The sequence below is a fragment of the Narcine bancroftii genome, chromosome 2 (assembly GCF_036971445.1).
Source record: "Narcine bancroftii isolate sNarBan1 chromosome 2, sNarBan1.hap1, whole genome shotgun sequence".
Lineage (NCBI taxonomy): Eukaryota > Metazoa > Chordata > Chondrichthyes > Torpediniformes > Narcinidae > Narcine > Narcine bancroftii.
The window spans coordinates 254204776-254219793 of NC_091470.1; the positions used below are offsets into that span (position 1 = coordinate 254204776).

General features: G+C 44.1%; 1 protein-coding gene across 1 annotated transcript in view; it reads right to left on the reverse strand.

The window, feature by feature from the left end:
* Positions 1–15018, reverse strand: part of LOC138755243 (collagen alpha-1(XXI) chain-like) — a 198914-nt gene that overhangs the window by 17291 nt on the left and 166605 nt on the right. The window contains exons 19-22 of the mRNA XM_069920865.1: positions 6556–6609; positions 3422–3475; positions 1491–1562; positions 461–496 (exon numbers count right to left, since the gene is read on the reverse strand). Coding sequence (XP_069776966.1) covers positions 461–496; positions 1491–1562; positions 3422–3475; positions 6556–6609 — 216 coding nt within the window. The remainder of the gene's footprint in view (positions 1–460; positions 497–1490; positions 1563–3421; positions 3476–6555; positions 6610–15018) is intronic.

Sequence of the window (15018 nt, forward strand, 5' to 3'; positions counted from 1 at the left end):
AAGCTCCTACAGACAGCGGCAGATTCGAACCCAGGTCACTGGTGGTATGATATCATTGTGCTAGCCATTACTTTGCTGCCCCAAACCATTGCTTTTGGTTTCTTTGACATGAGATGACTTGTGTAACCTTTGTATTATTTTTCTGCATTCCAAATGCCAAAATTAAAGTTATTAAGTCTCCTGAGGACATAATTACAAACAGCAATCCCACTTTGGTTAATGATCACTTTACAGAAAATGCAAAGTAAATGGCTCTGTCTTACCCTTGATTTCTGCAAACAAATTACTTACTGCTGGAGGAGTGAAAAAGGTGGTAACAGGCAGGGCTATAATGGACTGAATGACCTCAACAGGTCATCATCATGTAGTTCTTGAAGTGCTTGAGAACTGCTCAGTTTTTTTAGACACTGATGCCATTGACGTTTCACCCAAGAAAAACAGGGAAGTATGCAATTATTACCTGGCTGCCTTTCTTCCCAGGATTTCCTGCTTCACCCTGTAAAATATTTGTGCGTAACACTGTAAAGTATTATTGTATAATTGGCTGACAACGTTAAATGTGAATTATTCAGATACCAAACTGACATTCATTTAAGAACTTAACAAATGGGAGCAGGAGTCAGCTCTGTCGAGCCTGCTCTGCCATGCAATAAGATCATGTTTGATCTGGCTGTGCACTCAGCTCCATTTACTTGCCTTTTCCTGGAACTCTTAATTCACCCAAAATGCAAAAATCTGTCTGTCTTAATGAGGTAGCATCTTCCTTGGGCAGAGAATTCAATAGACTCACTATTGTTTGGTAAAACAGTTCCTTCTCATCTCCATCATGTATCTTGAGGCTCTGTCCCTTCTGTCTCACCTACCAGTGGAAAAACTTTCCTGCTTTTATCATTTCATTAATAATTTTTAAACTGTTTCTCTAAGATCCCCTCTCATTCTTTTAAATTCCACCAATTACTAGGTGACTCAATCCCTCCGCACAAGCTAACTGGCTCATCGCTGGAAACAACCTGGTGAACTTCCTCTGCATTCCCTCCAAAGAAAGTATACATCTTCTCTCAAATAAGGAGAGCAGAAATGCACGTGTACTCCAAGTGTGGCCTCACCATTACCCTGTACAGTTGCAGCATAACCTCCCTGCTCTTAAATTCAATCCCTCTAGCAATGAAGGCCAACATTCCAAGTGCCTTTTTGATGACCTGTTGCAGCTGCAAACCAACCACTTATCATAAGCTATTGTTCAACATGTCAGTACATTGCTTTGCTTAATAATTTTAGTAATTTTATAAACAATGACTAATTCTCTCAGCAAAATCCACATTTATTGAACATACTGAAGTTCTCAAACTTTTGCAAAACAGTGTTGAAGAATCCAAAATCAAGATGCTTTTCATTTGGTAATATTTTGAATGTTGTTCCAGTTTAAAAATGCTTTATTCATAAAGTAGAACAAAAGTAAAATCAGGTTGAGAATTTTATGTTTAACTCACCTTGATTCCCTTCACTCCAGGAATTCCAATAGATCCAGACTGGCCCGGTACCCCAGGCTCTCCTCTTAAACCCTGTAAAGTACAAAAAAATGTTTGGGTTTCTTTAAAATCACTACTTCTGGCTTTAGTTATACAAGGGGAAAAGAAACAGACAGAAATACAGTGGAATCCCATTATAACGTGATAGTTATAAAAATCACATTGCAAAAAAAGTGGAGTCACGCTAAATCGGGGTTTCAAATAAATTTACAGTGGAAATTAAAACACAAATTAATTTTTAGTAAACTGACCGACCCACTCCTGGCGGCAGCCCGAAGTCCCCGCTCCCAGCAGCAACCTGAGGTCCCCGCTCCTTGCAGCAGCCCAAGGTTTCAACTCCCTGCAGCCCCATGCCCAAGTCCATTGACTAATTGCGTTATATTCCGATTCATGTTAAATCGGGTCGCGTCAAATTAGGGATCCACTGTACATCCATCTTGATCATTGAACTATTAGCAATTGCAAAAGATCCAAGCATTTTTCAAAGAATGAAATTCTGGTGGGTTTAACACAACTATTGAAAGATGTAATTCTTATCAGATCACCCATTAGGACTGAGGTGATTCATGAAAACCATCCTCTCATCCTGAAGACAAGTTCAATATAGTACTCAGAACATGTGCAAACCATTAAAATGTTGGCGAAAGGATGTGGTTGAGTCTCAACTGACTGCTTCTTAAACAGACTGATTTTTATCTCCATTAAAATTAAGAGGTTACTATAGCTGTACGTAAAATTAGTTTTACAGTGTGTGGTAGGGGATTGAACAGGCTCCTCAAGCCTGTTTTGCTTTTAGATAAGATCAAAGCTGATTTGTTTTGAAACTCTGTATTGTCTTCTTTGTTCCTTTTTCCACAATATCATTGCTTAATAATCTCCTATAAAATTAGCAATCAACCCAGCATTCATTTCTCATAGACAAAGTATATGGTTATATAGCTCAAAAACAGGTTTCAGCCTACCATTCCTGTGTTGACCATCAAGAACCTATCTAAACTAATCCCATTTACCATTCCCTGGTCCATAGCCTGCTATGCCTTGGCAAATTCAAGCCCTTGTATAAATATTTAAATGTGATCAGAGAAGCTGCCTTAATCATCCACTCAAGTGGTGCATTCTTGATTCAAACCACTCTGAGAAGTAAAATATCCCTCGTCGGATATGCTCCAAGCCTCTTTCCCTTAACCAATGCTGCCTAGGTCAGACTCAGTTGCTAAGGATAAAAGTTTCCCCATCTGTTCCTTTTATAATTTTGTACACCTCTATCAGGTTCTCCTCAGTCCAAGGAAAACAAACCCAGCATATCCAGACACTCCTTGTAACTGAGACATCTCATCCCAAGCAATATTCTGCTAAATCTCTTCAGTGCCCTTTCCAGTGCAAGTATATCCTTCCGACAGAATGACAACCATAATTGCACACAACAGCAATCTGGCAAAAGTCTGATCAATGTTTTAAAAAGTTAGGGAAGAGCATTCAAAACTCTCTCACCCATGTATAAAATCATGTCTGAAATTCATTTCTAATGGGTTTGGCTCCAGTGTGTCCTTGCCTGTCATGTTGCTGCAACAGTCAATACATTGCATTAGTTATTTTTATCAAGACCATGAATGATGTTTAATAGGCTACTTGCACCCAGGTCAGGATTGAACCAGGGTGGCTGGAGCCATAAGGCAGTGGCTCTACTAGCTGCACCACTAAGTTGCCCCCTCCAAGGACATTCCAATTAAGTCATTCAAAAATTTAAATAATAGAATATTGAACATAAGACTTAGAACAGTAACGAAATTCTAAACATAAAAAAAATAGCAGTTTTTAAGAGTTAGAACTGTCTTAAATCTGGCATCAAGTACATTCATTTAGACAGCGAATGAGACTTTGGTATTACTCACTGGTGAACCGGTACGTCCTGGCTGTCCTGGCAACCCCCATTCACCAACATCCCCCTGAATAAAATTCAAGCAATGATAAAAAGTTGAGTTAAAGATGCTCAAACATATTACAGGTATAGGGAGGGGTGTTAGGGCCAGGTGGGATTATAGAGATTGATAGAGGTGTAGAAACATGAGAGGGTTACGGAAATAAGGAGGAGTGTAGTGGCTAGAGGACATTTATAGAGATAAGAAGGGTGTAGAGATAGGAGGGAGTTCCAGAGATAGGGGAGCAGGAGTCAGAGGGTGTATTCAAGATTGGGATAGATGTACAGGCTTGAAGGGGTTAGATATAGAGAGTTAAAACAAGAAAATCTGTAGATGCCAGAGTTGAGTGCAATACACAAAAGTGCTGGAGAAACTCAGCAGATCACACAGCAACTTTTGGGTTTGAGCCCTTCATCGTTTCAAAACATTGATTATTTTTTTACATCCTATGGATGCTCAGTTTCTTCAGCACCTCTGTGTTTTACAGGGAGATAGAGAGTGGTCTAGACAGGAGCAGGTTACAGAGATAGGGAGTGGTGCAGGAGTAGGACAGGATTACCAAAACAGGGAGGGATGGAAGGAACACAATCGGTTGACTCCCTGTGGGAAGTTAGGACCAAGAGCACATTTCAGTTACAATGTAAATGAGACAAGCTCGGGAACAAGGTGACGGAGGAGATGGAGAGCTGAAGGACAAAGGAAGGGGTCAGTGGAAATGGAGGCAACAAAGAAAGAAAGCATAAAATGAGGGCAAGGAAAGTGGAGTGGATATAAGTGGGTATGGAGGGAGAGGATATGGATTTTGCATTGGTTGTCTCAGTTCAAGTGGCCAGGGAGAATCTACTTCTCAGGATGTTAATTTGCAACTTCCAATACATTAAACAGCTTAATGAAAATATTAATAAGTCAAAACTGTATGCTGCGCCATTTTGCTTGCCAGCACTAAGATATTCCAAGAGTTGCTTCTGTTCTGCTCATCCTTTTCACTTGGAAGCATGGCAGAATCTAACATTCATACAAAAACAGGGGATTGAAATGCTTTAAACTGCCTGTAAAAAAAGAGACAGCAGTGTTTTTTTTTAAAAAACATCCTTAAACCACAGAGGTTCGTGCCCAAGATGGCGTAGGTCACACTTGGCAGCGGACTACAAGGGGTTGTGGACTCTGGGAATCATTGGACATGCGCAGGCACCAGGGAGTGAGAACAACCCCACTGCCAAGGAGGAGAAGCCTGGGAGATGACTCTACAGAGAAGGAGGCTACGCAAATGGACCAGTGAGGGGCAGAAAGATCTACACAGGCTGCTGGAGACTGGTGGCTAAAGGACTTAACAGGCTGTGGGCTGCTGGAGACTGGCTTATGGGAACCAGGTATCAGAACTGGGATTCAGGAGTGTGCCAAGGTCAAGAAGGGCTCCCGAGTGGGCCTTTAGCACTGATCAGAGGTTTGGATCTGGGTGCTCAGGTTTGCCAAGGAGGCTGTGTTTCTGCAGAGGCTGAGAGACATTGGAAGCTAATCCATGGTGTCTCTGAAGGGACTCTTTTTTGCTTCTTTTTCTCACTGTTGGAGCATCGAGCAATGAAAGAGCAGGCAATAGTTTTCAGATATTGTGTATTATTGTATTTTGTCTGTTAGTACATGACAATAAAGGAATCTTGTTCTTGATATAGAATGTCAGCTTGGAGGATGTAAGGAACTATTCAATATACTAATACATTGACAAAATCATATTCATTCTCAAGACAATGAAGAGAAAACAAGGTATGATGAGGATTATAATTATAAAGGATCAAATTTGCATATCGAGACCAGTGATATGAGAGTGAGTTGAACATTCTTTACATTCTCTGGGTAAATAATTCTCTTGAACTTCCCATTTCTGATAATTATCTTACAGCTCCTGCATTTTGCTATAACCTAGAAGTGAATTATCATAATTTAAATGAGCTTTTGTTATACCTTTGCTGACAAAGCCTGTTTGTTCTTTCCTGAATAATTTGATCTCACTATTTTGGAAACACAAGGAACTGTAGTTGATGGAATTTGGAGCTAAAATAAAATCACTGAAAGAAGTCAGCAGATCAGGCAGCATCTGTGGAGGAAAATGAACAGTCGATGTTTCAGGTCAAGACCCTTCACTTGGACTAAAATAGAAGTTGGGAGATGACTTGTACAAAGAGGTGACATGGATGGATCCAGATGAGCAGTGGTCGCTTGGCAGATGGAGTCAGAGGGAGGGAAGAGTGGAGCATGTAATGGAGGCTGGGCCTTTTAAAAAATCTAATTCTTTCCTTCCATTTTGGATAAATAACAAAAATAGCTGTAATTTATGTGGCTTATGTAATAATAGGTGTACCATTTAACAAATGTAGCATGTAACCAACTGCTCTCTGTACTTCCCCAGTGTGGAAAAGGGCACTTTGCCTGTGTGAGAATAAGACACAGCAAGGATACTGTCCCTGACTGCCAGATGTACTTCTGTTTAAATATGTTTCCTTCTTGTCAGTTTGAATTACAGATCATCTTCCAGAACCTTAGAGGGAGAAAAGCTGAGATTAAATCCTTCAGTTTCGAATAAACAGGTTGGGTCTTTGACCAAAAGAACAGTGTGACCAAGCAAATGATTTGAATATGATCAAGAGTTTGATTGACTCCAAGTGTTTACATGTAGGTTGAAGCAAAAAAAAATCAATATTAGTCACCAAGAAACATCTAGGGAATTCTAAAATTTGTTTTTACCCAGAGTGTTGAGAATGTGGAACTCAATACCCTACCTGGAGTGGATAAATGTATCTTTTCCTTTATGGTTGTAACTTCCATTAAATGTCATATTATTGGTATAAATGTTCAGTGCATATGACCACCTTGCTTTTTTCTGATGCTGCACTCTAAAACTGATTTTCTATGCTGATGCCAGCCTGCCTTTCTGATGCTGCCCTCAATCCCCTCTAGAAGAGCTTGGCCTGAGGCATCATCTTACTCATTGAGCTCTGTCAGCCCCACTCTCCCACCTCCAAACACTGCAAATGACAAATCTCATTGCCAGGAATCTCTTGTTATTCTATTCTATCATCCAGAACAAAGAATCCCAAAGAGCTGTACACTACCTTCAGCCCTGGATGTCCATCACGTCCAGGTAATCCTGGATTTCCTTGCTTACCCTGCAATGTCAAAGAAAATCATGATTACACCTGAGGTTTTTTTGTGCATCTTGGCCATTCTCAAAAGCAAACAATGTTCCCTTCATCCCTCAGACTTTGTGTCACTGATAAAACAATGACAGGCATAGGAATGAGGAAGTTTACAGGAGGGAGATAGATCAGCTCTTTGAGTGGTGTCATATCAACAACCTTGCACTCAACATTAGCAAAACTTAGATAATGATTATGGACCAGGCGGGAGTCAAGCGATCATGACCCAATCCTCATCAAGGGCTCAGTAGTGGAGAGGGTCAAGACCTTCAAATTCCTGGGTGTCAATATCTCCGAAGATCTGTCCTGGAGTCTCCATGTTGATGCAATCACAAAGAAGGCTCACCAGCTGCTGTACTTTGTGAGGTGCTTGAGGACATTCGGTATGTCATGGAAGACTCTCGAAAACTTCTACAAGTGTACTGTGGAGAGCATTCTGGTGGTTGGATCACTGTCTGTATGAAGGCACTAACTCTCAGGACAAGAATAAACTCCAGAGGGCTGTTAACTCGGCCTGCGACATCACAGACATCAGACTTCACTCCATCAAGGACATCTACATAAGGCGTTGTCTTAAAAAAGCAGCCTCTATCCTCAAAGACCCCCATCACCCAGGCCATGCCCTCTTCACTCTGCTACCATCGGGAGCCTCAAGACAAGCACTCAGCAGCACAAGGACAGCTTCTTCCCCAGATTCCTGAATGATCAATGAACTAAAGACACTGGCCTTACTTTCATTTTTAAAATATTATAAAAAATATATTATTGTTGTAAGATGGTTCATCATATGAATGTTTGCACTATTGATGCTACCTCAAAACACCGAATTTCATGAATTGTTTATGACAATAAATCCTAATTCTGATGGAGTTGCATGATGGATCATATAAACAGAAGATTCTAAAGGGAGGGGTTGTATGGGCAGGGAATTCCATTCTTGATCCAGGATGGATTAAAGTTCTGCTTCTACAAGGCTCATATCTTTCATCAACAAAGGAAACTCCAAAGAAATGACACATAGTTTTGGTGGATTGCCTTATTTGGGGCAATACGAGGTGCAGGCAAGAGCAGACAGGCAGCCGCCACTTTCCTCAATGCATGGACTGATCTTATAGCTGAGCAATCAAAAATCAATACACATTAAACCTTGAAAAGTGTGTTAATAACTTGTAATGCACAGCAAAATACACTGCCAAAGACCCTGTGCCAATAAAAGCACAAATGGACTTCTTGCCCAATGCCACCATCCCCTCTGGGATCTTTTAAAATATTAGTTCTGAACTTCACAAATGCAGCATAAAAGGTGGTTTTGCTTTTAATTCAGAACTGGGAAGTGGTGTGAATGGGCAGAGACAGGGTGGAGGAGTTTGGCAGAGTGATTTGAACTAATAAATGAAATACCATGTGCCCAAAATATCTGTCAATCTCCTCTCTCAAAGGCATGAGTGAGCTAATTCACCTTGTGAAACTTGGATGACCTTACTGTTGATTGGAGAAGACCAGACGGTGAAAAACAATCTGTTTAAAGATTTTTTTTCTTGTAAGCAATTTTTTTTCTCCAAGAAGAGAAGGATTATTACAAGAAAGCTTTAAACCAGATACGACTGAAGGCAGTGTTAGATGGACCTTATTTGCCAGGGGAAATAATAAAATATGCCAAGCAGGTGAATTGTGCCGGTTGGCTGCAACTCCATGACACTGACCATGAAAGACGTGCAGATCCCCATCCCATAAACCATCCACACGTATCGGGGCAGCCAACAATAGTGGATAAATGTCATAAGAGTCAATGATAAATACTTCTAGTGTTGAAATAGGCACTTCAGCCCTCCGAATCGGCATTGACCATTAGACACCCATTTACACTGGTCATATTTTATGCTCCTCACATTCATGTCAGTCACCACCACCCCAATTCTACCTCTCATCTATACATAACTTGCAGCAGCCAATTCACCTGCCAACTTGCACCGATTTGGGATGTGGGAGGAAACCATCACAACTGGATGAAACCCATGCAGTCACAGAGTATAGGGAACCAGAGGAAGAGAAGTAGAGGTCAGGATTTAATCCATCTTACTGGGGGTCATGGGGATTAGGCAGTGATTATCATATACTAGCAGGATGCCTGGCGTTGCCCGGGAAACAAAACACTTGGGCTTGGGCTTATTCCTCAGTTTCCTGCTTCCTGCTCCTTGTTTGTCTGGAGGTATGAGCACTGAGGCAGGCCAGGTGTTCCTGTTCTGTTCCCTGCTGCCTGCCTGTGGCACTATCATTAGACCCGACAGACCAGAAGTCGAGATTAATCACTATAAACTTACAAACGTTTCTTACACACTGTTGGCCCAATTCCAATGCAGTACTGAGGGAGGGGATTGGGCAATACCATCTTTATTAGGAATCTTGGAGGGGGAGGAGTATCAGGGGCGGGCCAATCAGTAACCAGCCTGTAATTTTGTGTTCCACCACATTCACCCCTTCCTTTGAAACAAAGTCTGGCAGGGCGAAGTGTCAGAGCCCATTCAGAGTCTGTTTATAGGTTCAGCCTGTCCATTGGTTTTGTCTGTAAAACTGACTGTCACACCGCCTATGGTGTTGCTGTAGGCTCTTGGGCAGTGCTCTGTGTGATGGGCTATGGTTCGGATGGCTGAATAGAATCAGTTGGGGCTAGTTTGGGGGGGGGTGGGGTATGGGTTGGATTGGGTCAGTGCAACTGGTGCCTATGGTGGGGTTGGATCTTCGACTGTGTCTCTGGCAGTCGTGAAGAAGTGGGAGGGGTGGCACTGGTTGATCGATTGTGGTCAGATCAGCAAGCGCCTCAGTTGTGGGGGCTCCAGTAAATGCCAGGTTCCGGACAGAGACAATGTCTCTCCACCCATCCTAGTACTGCAGATAGGCATATTGGGGGTTCACATGGAGGAGGTGGACCTTCTCAACTGGGGTCTGCTTTGTGGGTTCTGGTGTGTCTCCAGAGTAGCACAGGCTCTGGGGTCATCAGCCAGACTGGGAGCATTGTTCCTGACACAGATCTCCTGAGGAAGGAGAATAATTTTTCATGCAGGGTCGCATTTGTCGCCGTGCAGAGGAGGCTCTGGTGGCGTGGAGCACCTCTGGTAGGACCTCTTGCCACTTGGAGATGGGCAGCTATTTTAACTTGAGGGCCAGGAGGACTGTCCTCCAAATGGTCCCTTTCCATCTGGCCTTTCCCTTGCAGGTTATAGCTGGTGATCCTGCTCGTGGCTATGCCTTTGCCCAGCAGGTATTGGCACAACTCCTCGCTCATAAATGAGGACCCTTGGTCACTATGGATGTAGCTGGGGTATCCAAAGAGTGTGAAGAGATTAGCATGGACTTAATGACAGTGGCCGTAGTCATATCTGGGCAGTGGAATCATGAGTATTCGTCAACAATGTTGAAAAAATACACATTTCGGTTGGTGGAGGGGAAGGGGTCGTTGAATTCCATACTTACACGTTCAAAGGGGCATGTGTCCTAGATCAGCTGAGCTTTCTCCGGCCGGTAAAAGTGCGGCTTGCACTTCACGCAGACCGGGCAGCTGTGGGTCAACTCCCTGATGTCCTCAACCGAACACAGGAGGTTGCAGGGTCTCACAAGTGATAGATCCTGGCGATCCCAAGGTGACAGAGACTGTTGTGTAGGGCTTGGAGGCAATCTGCTTGCGCGTTGTTGCAGGTACCCCAGGACAGGGCATGGGGAGGCTCACTGAGATTCCCGAGCTAGAACAAGATCTCATAGTTGAAGGTGGGCAGTTCAACTCTCCACCTCAGGATCGTGTCGTTCTTAATTTTTCCCCGCTGTTTGTTGTTAAACGTTGGTCAGTCAGCAGGGTGAATGGTTTTCCAGCTAGATAATGCCTCCAGTGACACACAGTTCCCACTATGGCCTGGGCCTCTTTCTCAGTGGCTGAGTGCCAGAGTTCGGGACCCTGGAGGGTATGTGAGAAAAGTGCCACTGGTCTACCCACCCATTTCAGTGTGGCAGCCAGGGCGAAGTCGGATGCATCGCTCTCCACCTAGAATGGGATAGATTTGTCTATGGTGTCCATTGCTGCCTTGGCAATGTTGCCTTTAATGTGAGTGAAAGCCACTTGGGCTTCTGCCAATGGGGGAGAAGTAGTAGTTTTTACAGTTATGGGGGAGTGGGAGTTCCAGCAGGGGCTGCATACACTCAGGGTCGGGTCCAATGACTCCATTCTCCACCACACACCCTAGTATAGCCAGACGTAAACTGCGGAACATGCATTTGTTCTGGTTATAAATGAGATTTAGGGCTTTTGCTGTGTGGAGGAATTTTTGGAGGTTAACATCATGATCCTGCAGGTCATGGCATCCAGGTAGGGAAACATAGCTTTAAGTTGGTGGTCCATCTCCCTCTAGAAGACCAAAACTCCATTTGTGACTCCAAAGAGGACCCTGAGGAAATGGTAAAGGCTGCCATCTGCCTCGAACACTCTGTGTGGGCTGTACGGGTGGATCAGGAGCTGGTGATAGGCTGACTTGAGGTCAATAGTGGACGACCCGATATTGGGCAATCTTGTTCACCATTTTGGCTATGTGGGGGAGGGGATAGGAAATCTAAGAGGGTGAACTGGTTGATGGCACCTGTGCTCTCTGAGACTGGGCTCTATGATGCCCTCTGCCAGGATAAAGGCTCTGTCCCAGAGACTGTATCGCCTGCTCTGAGTTGCCACAGCCTTACAGTCAGGAGTGAGATTTTCAAACAGGAGGAGGCGGTGGGACCTGGAGGATGGGTAGACCACAGGTTGTGAGCAGAGGATGACGTTCAGGTTGCTGTTTGGCTGTGTTCGGGGAGACAGGCGGGTGGTTTAAAAGTTGGTTATTATAGAGCATGAGAGAGGGGTGGGACCTGTCATATTCCATCAGAACACATTTAAGTTGGCACTGGAAGTCCAACCCCAGCATCACGAGCAATTGAAAATTGTTGCTCTTGGTGTCACCCATTGTTAGCATTACTGTGCAGCTCCCTTAGATTTCGGTCGAATGGGACTTGAAGGCCAATGAGTTTTACGCTGGACTGGAGTCACTGTGAGGGAGCGGTGCTGTACTGTACCCGGGTGTATGAAGCTCTCGATGCTTCCGGTGTTGAACAAGCAGTTCATAATGCGGCCGTTTATGTCAATGTCCTTGGTGGACTTGCTAATTGATGTGGGCTGCTTTGGTCCAGAATGATGGATGCTAGTGTCAGTTCATTGTCTGACTCGCTGCTACTGTATGTGTGCGTTGGCGACCTTCGCGATGTCCACCCCAAAGATGGCGGCCCCCAAGGTTTCCACGTGGCCGCCGCCAGAAGTGACGTCAACCCTGGCTGTTGTGGTCGGGACCCCGCCGCACTGTTCTCCGTGAACAGAAGTGGAGCTGGAAGTGACGTGGTCCAAGATGGCAACGGCTGCTGTTTGCATGTGGTGCTGCATACCCTTGTGTAGTGTCCTTTTATTCCACAGCTGGAACAGGTTGCCCTTCTGGCAGGACAATTCTTCCGTGGATGCTTTGTCTGGCCGCTGTACTAGCACTTTGGGTGCTTGATGATAGCGGCTGCAGTTTGGGACCCCGTGTCTCCAGATGGCGGTGCCTGAGTTCCCCATGTGGAGTAAGCCTCTGTGCTCTGTTGGGCCGTCTCTAGTGCCTTGGCGAGATTTGCCATGTTCTGCAGGGTCCAATCGCCGTTCTCCGAGAGCCTTTGTCTAATATGATCAGACCTGGGAGCAGCTACACAGGAATCCCTGATTAGCTTCTCCTGGTTGACGGCTGCTGTAATGTTGGTGCAGCCACAAGCTCTCCCCAGCTCCTGCCAGGCCTGAATGTATTCGCCAACAGACACACCAGGTGCTTGTCAATGGCTGCCTATGAGGTATCTGGCGTAGATTATGTTCTTCAGCACCAGGTTCTGCTTTTGCAGGAGCCCCTTAGCAGCTAAGTAAATCTCACAATCTCTAATCATCTGGAAAATGTGGTGGCCAACCTGTGCAAAGAACAGGTCTCTCCTATCGACTGCTTCCCAAATATCGTGTCGTCTCATAAAGGCATTCAGGTAGTGCAGCCACTGATCAAATTTTGCGGAGGCCTCTGGATCCTTAGGGCCAGTGTCCAGCTTCTCCGCTCAAGTAGACTTGTCCGTGGCACGTACTATAGTTATAGCGATTAAATTGTGGCGCTATGAATTAGACTCAACGGACCATAAGTTGAGATTAATAGGCTTTATTCACTATAAACTTACAGTCTTGCATGTTGTTGGCCTGATTCCAAGGCAGTACTGAGGGAGGGGATTGGGCAATATCACCTTTATTAGGCATCCTGGAGGGGGAAGAGTTACTGTATTAGGGGTGGGCCAACCACTACCATGCCTGTAATACAGTGTTCCACTGTACTGTCCCTTGTCTGACTGGAGGCCTGAACACTGATACAGGTGTATCCCTGCTGTTCTGTTTCCACTGCCTGCTCCTTGCATGTCTGGAAGCATCAACAGTGAGGCGAGACAGATGTTCCTCTACTGTCTCTTGCTTTCTCCTTTGTCTAATTCTATGGGCTTGTGAGGAGCTTCTTCCAATGTTGCTTTGTTTTTTTCGGGCCCATCTTGAACTGGGTTTGGCCACTTGGTTTTATTCTGAATGTACATTGATGCATAGCACTGTGATTAATCGGTGTTCCTGGTGCCAGTTCAAAGTTTTTTGAACTTCATATGACCTTAAAGGTTAAATTCCATGTGGTCATGACATTCAGTATTGAATGTTACCCCTACTGAACCTCCTTGAATGTTTCTAGAGTGTATGGAGAACAGAAAAACAAATAAACATACATGCACAAATATATATTAGATTAAGCATGTCCATTTTGGCTAGCTTCAGATCCACTATAAAGGTCAACAAGTCATGAAATGCAAGGAGGCACTGATGCATCTGTTTTCACACATTTTCTACATCATTGTATATTCTTTGCATAGAAATTTAATTAATTTTTTTCAAAAACATTTAGACATACAGCCCTTCTGGCCCACAAGCCCATGCCACCCAGTTACACCCAATTCACCTGCAACCCCCCGTACTCAAGGGAATGAGGAAACCAGAGCACCTGGAGGAAGTCCACGTAGGCACAGGGAGACTATACAAACTCCTTAAAGATTGTGCTGGATTTGTATCTGGGCCACTGGCATTGTTATAGTGTTGCACCAAGCACTACACTAACCGTGCCGCCCCTTTGATTGTGCCTTTCATGGCCCAGGCTGTATCAAGGCTCTTTATGCCTAATTAATTCCTTTTCTCTGCACTCACTGATGTGATATGGGAAATCGGGCCATCAAGTTGTGCATAGCAAGCACCCATAGAAACAGCAACTTGGTATTAGCCATATTTTAGTAGCATTTGTTCAAGGATAAAATAGTGGCCATGTTACTGGGACACTCCAATAGCCTTCTTCAAAATTGGGTTGTGGATCTTTTCCATCTAAATGAGAGAGAAACTAGGGCTGTGGTCCTCAAATCTTTTTTTCCCTCTCACATACCACCTTAAGTAATCCCTTACTAACCACAGAGCACTTATGCCACAGATGCTTTGTGGTTAATAAGGGATTTCTTCAGGTGGTATGCGAGTGACAAAAAAAAGGTTGAGAACCACTGAGATAAGTGGTTATCTCATTTGAAAGATGTTAACTGGGAGGTAGAATGGCACAGCAATCTGAGCTGTTGGCTCACAAATCAGTGACCCCAGTTTGATACTGACCTCAGGCACCATCTTTGTGAGCCACGAGTGTACACATTCTCAATGTGTACACCATGAGCGTATACATTCTCCTCAAGTGATCTGGTTTCCTCCCATATCCAAAATACATGCAAGTTGGTAGGTTAATTAGCTTCTGTAAAATGTCCCCAAGTCTGTAAGTGGATGGGAGAACTGGGGAGAGTTTATGGGAATTTGGGGAGAATAACATAGGATTAATGAAAATGGGTACTTGATGGTTGGTTGGAAGAAGGGCTTGTTTCCAGGCTGGATGATTTCATGACTAGGTATAGCCCTCCTTCAGTAGTGTATTGAAGTGTTGACCTGGGTTTCTGTTCCCATGTCTTTGGAATCCTTGACCTTCGACCCGGAAGTAAGGGTGCTGAAGAGCTACAACTCTCATTGGGGATCACTGTTAACTACTCCACAACCAAGAGAAAATGCTCCTTACATTTTTCTGCCTGCCTACAGGTGATGAGGAGCCATAGTAACAAACACTCCTACCAGAAAATCACTGGCTCACTACTTGAGTTGATACATCTACTCAAATAACAGAGGTCATAGAAACATAGAAAACCTGCAGCACATTACAGGCCCTTTGGCCCACAAAGTTGTTCCAAACCTGTCCC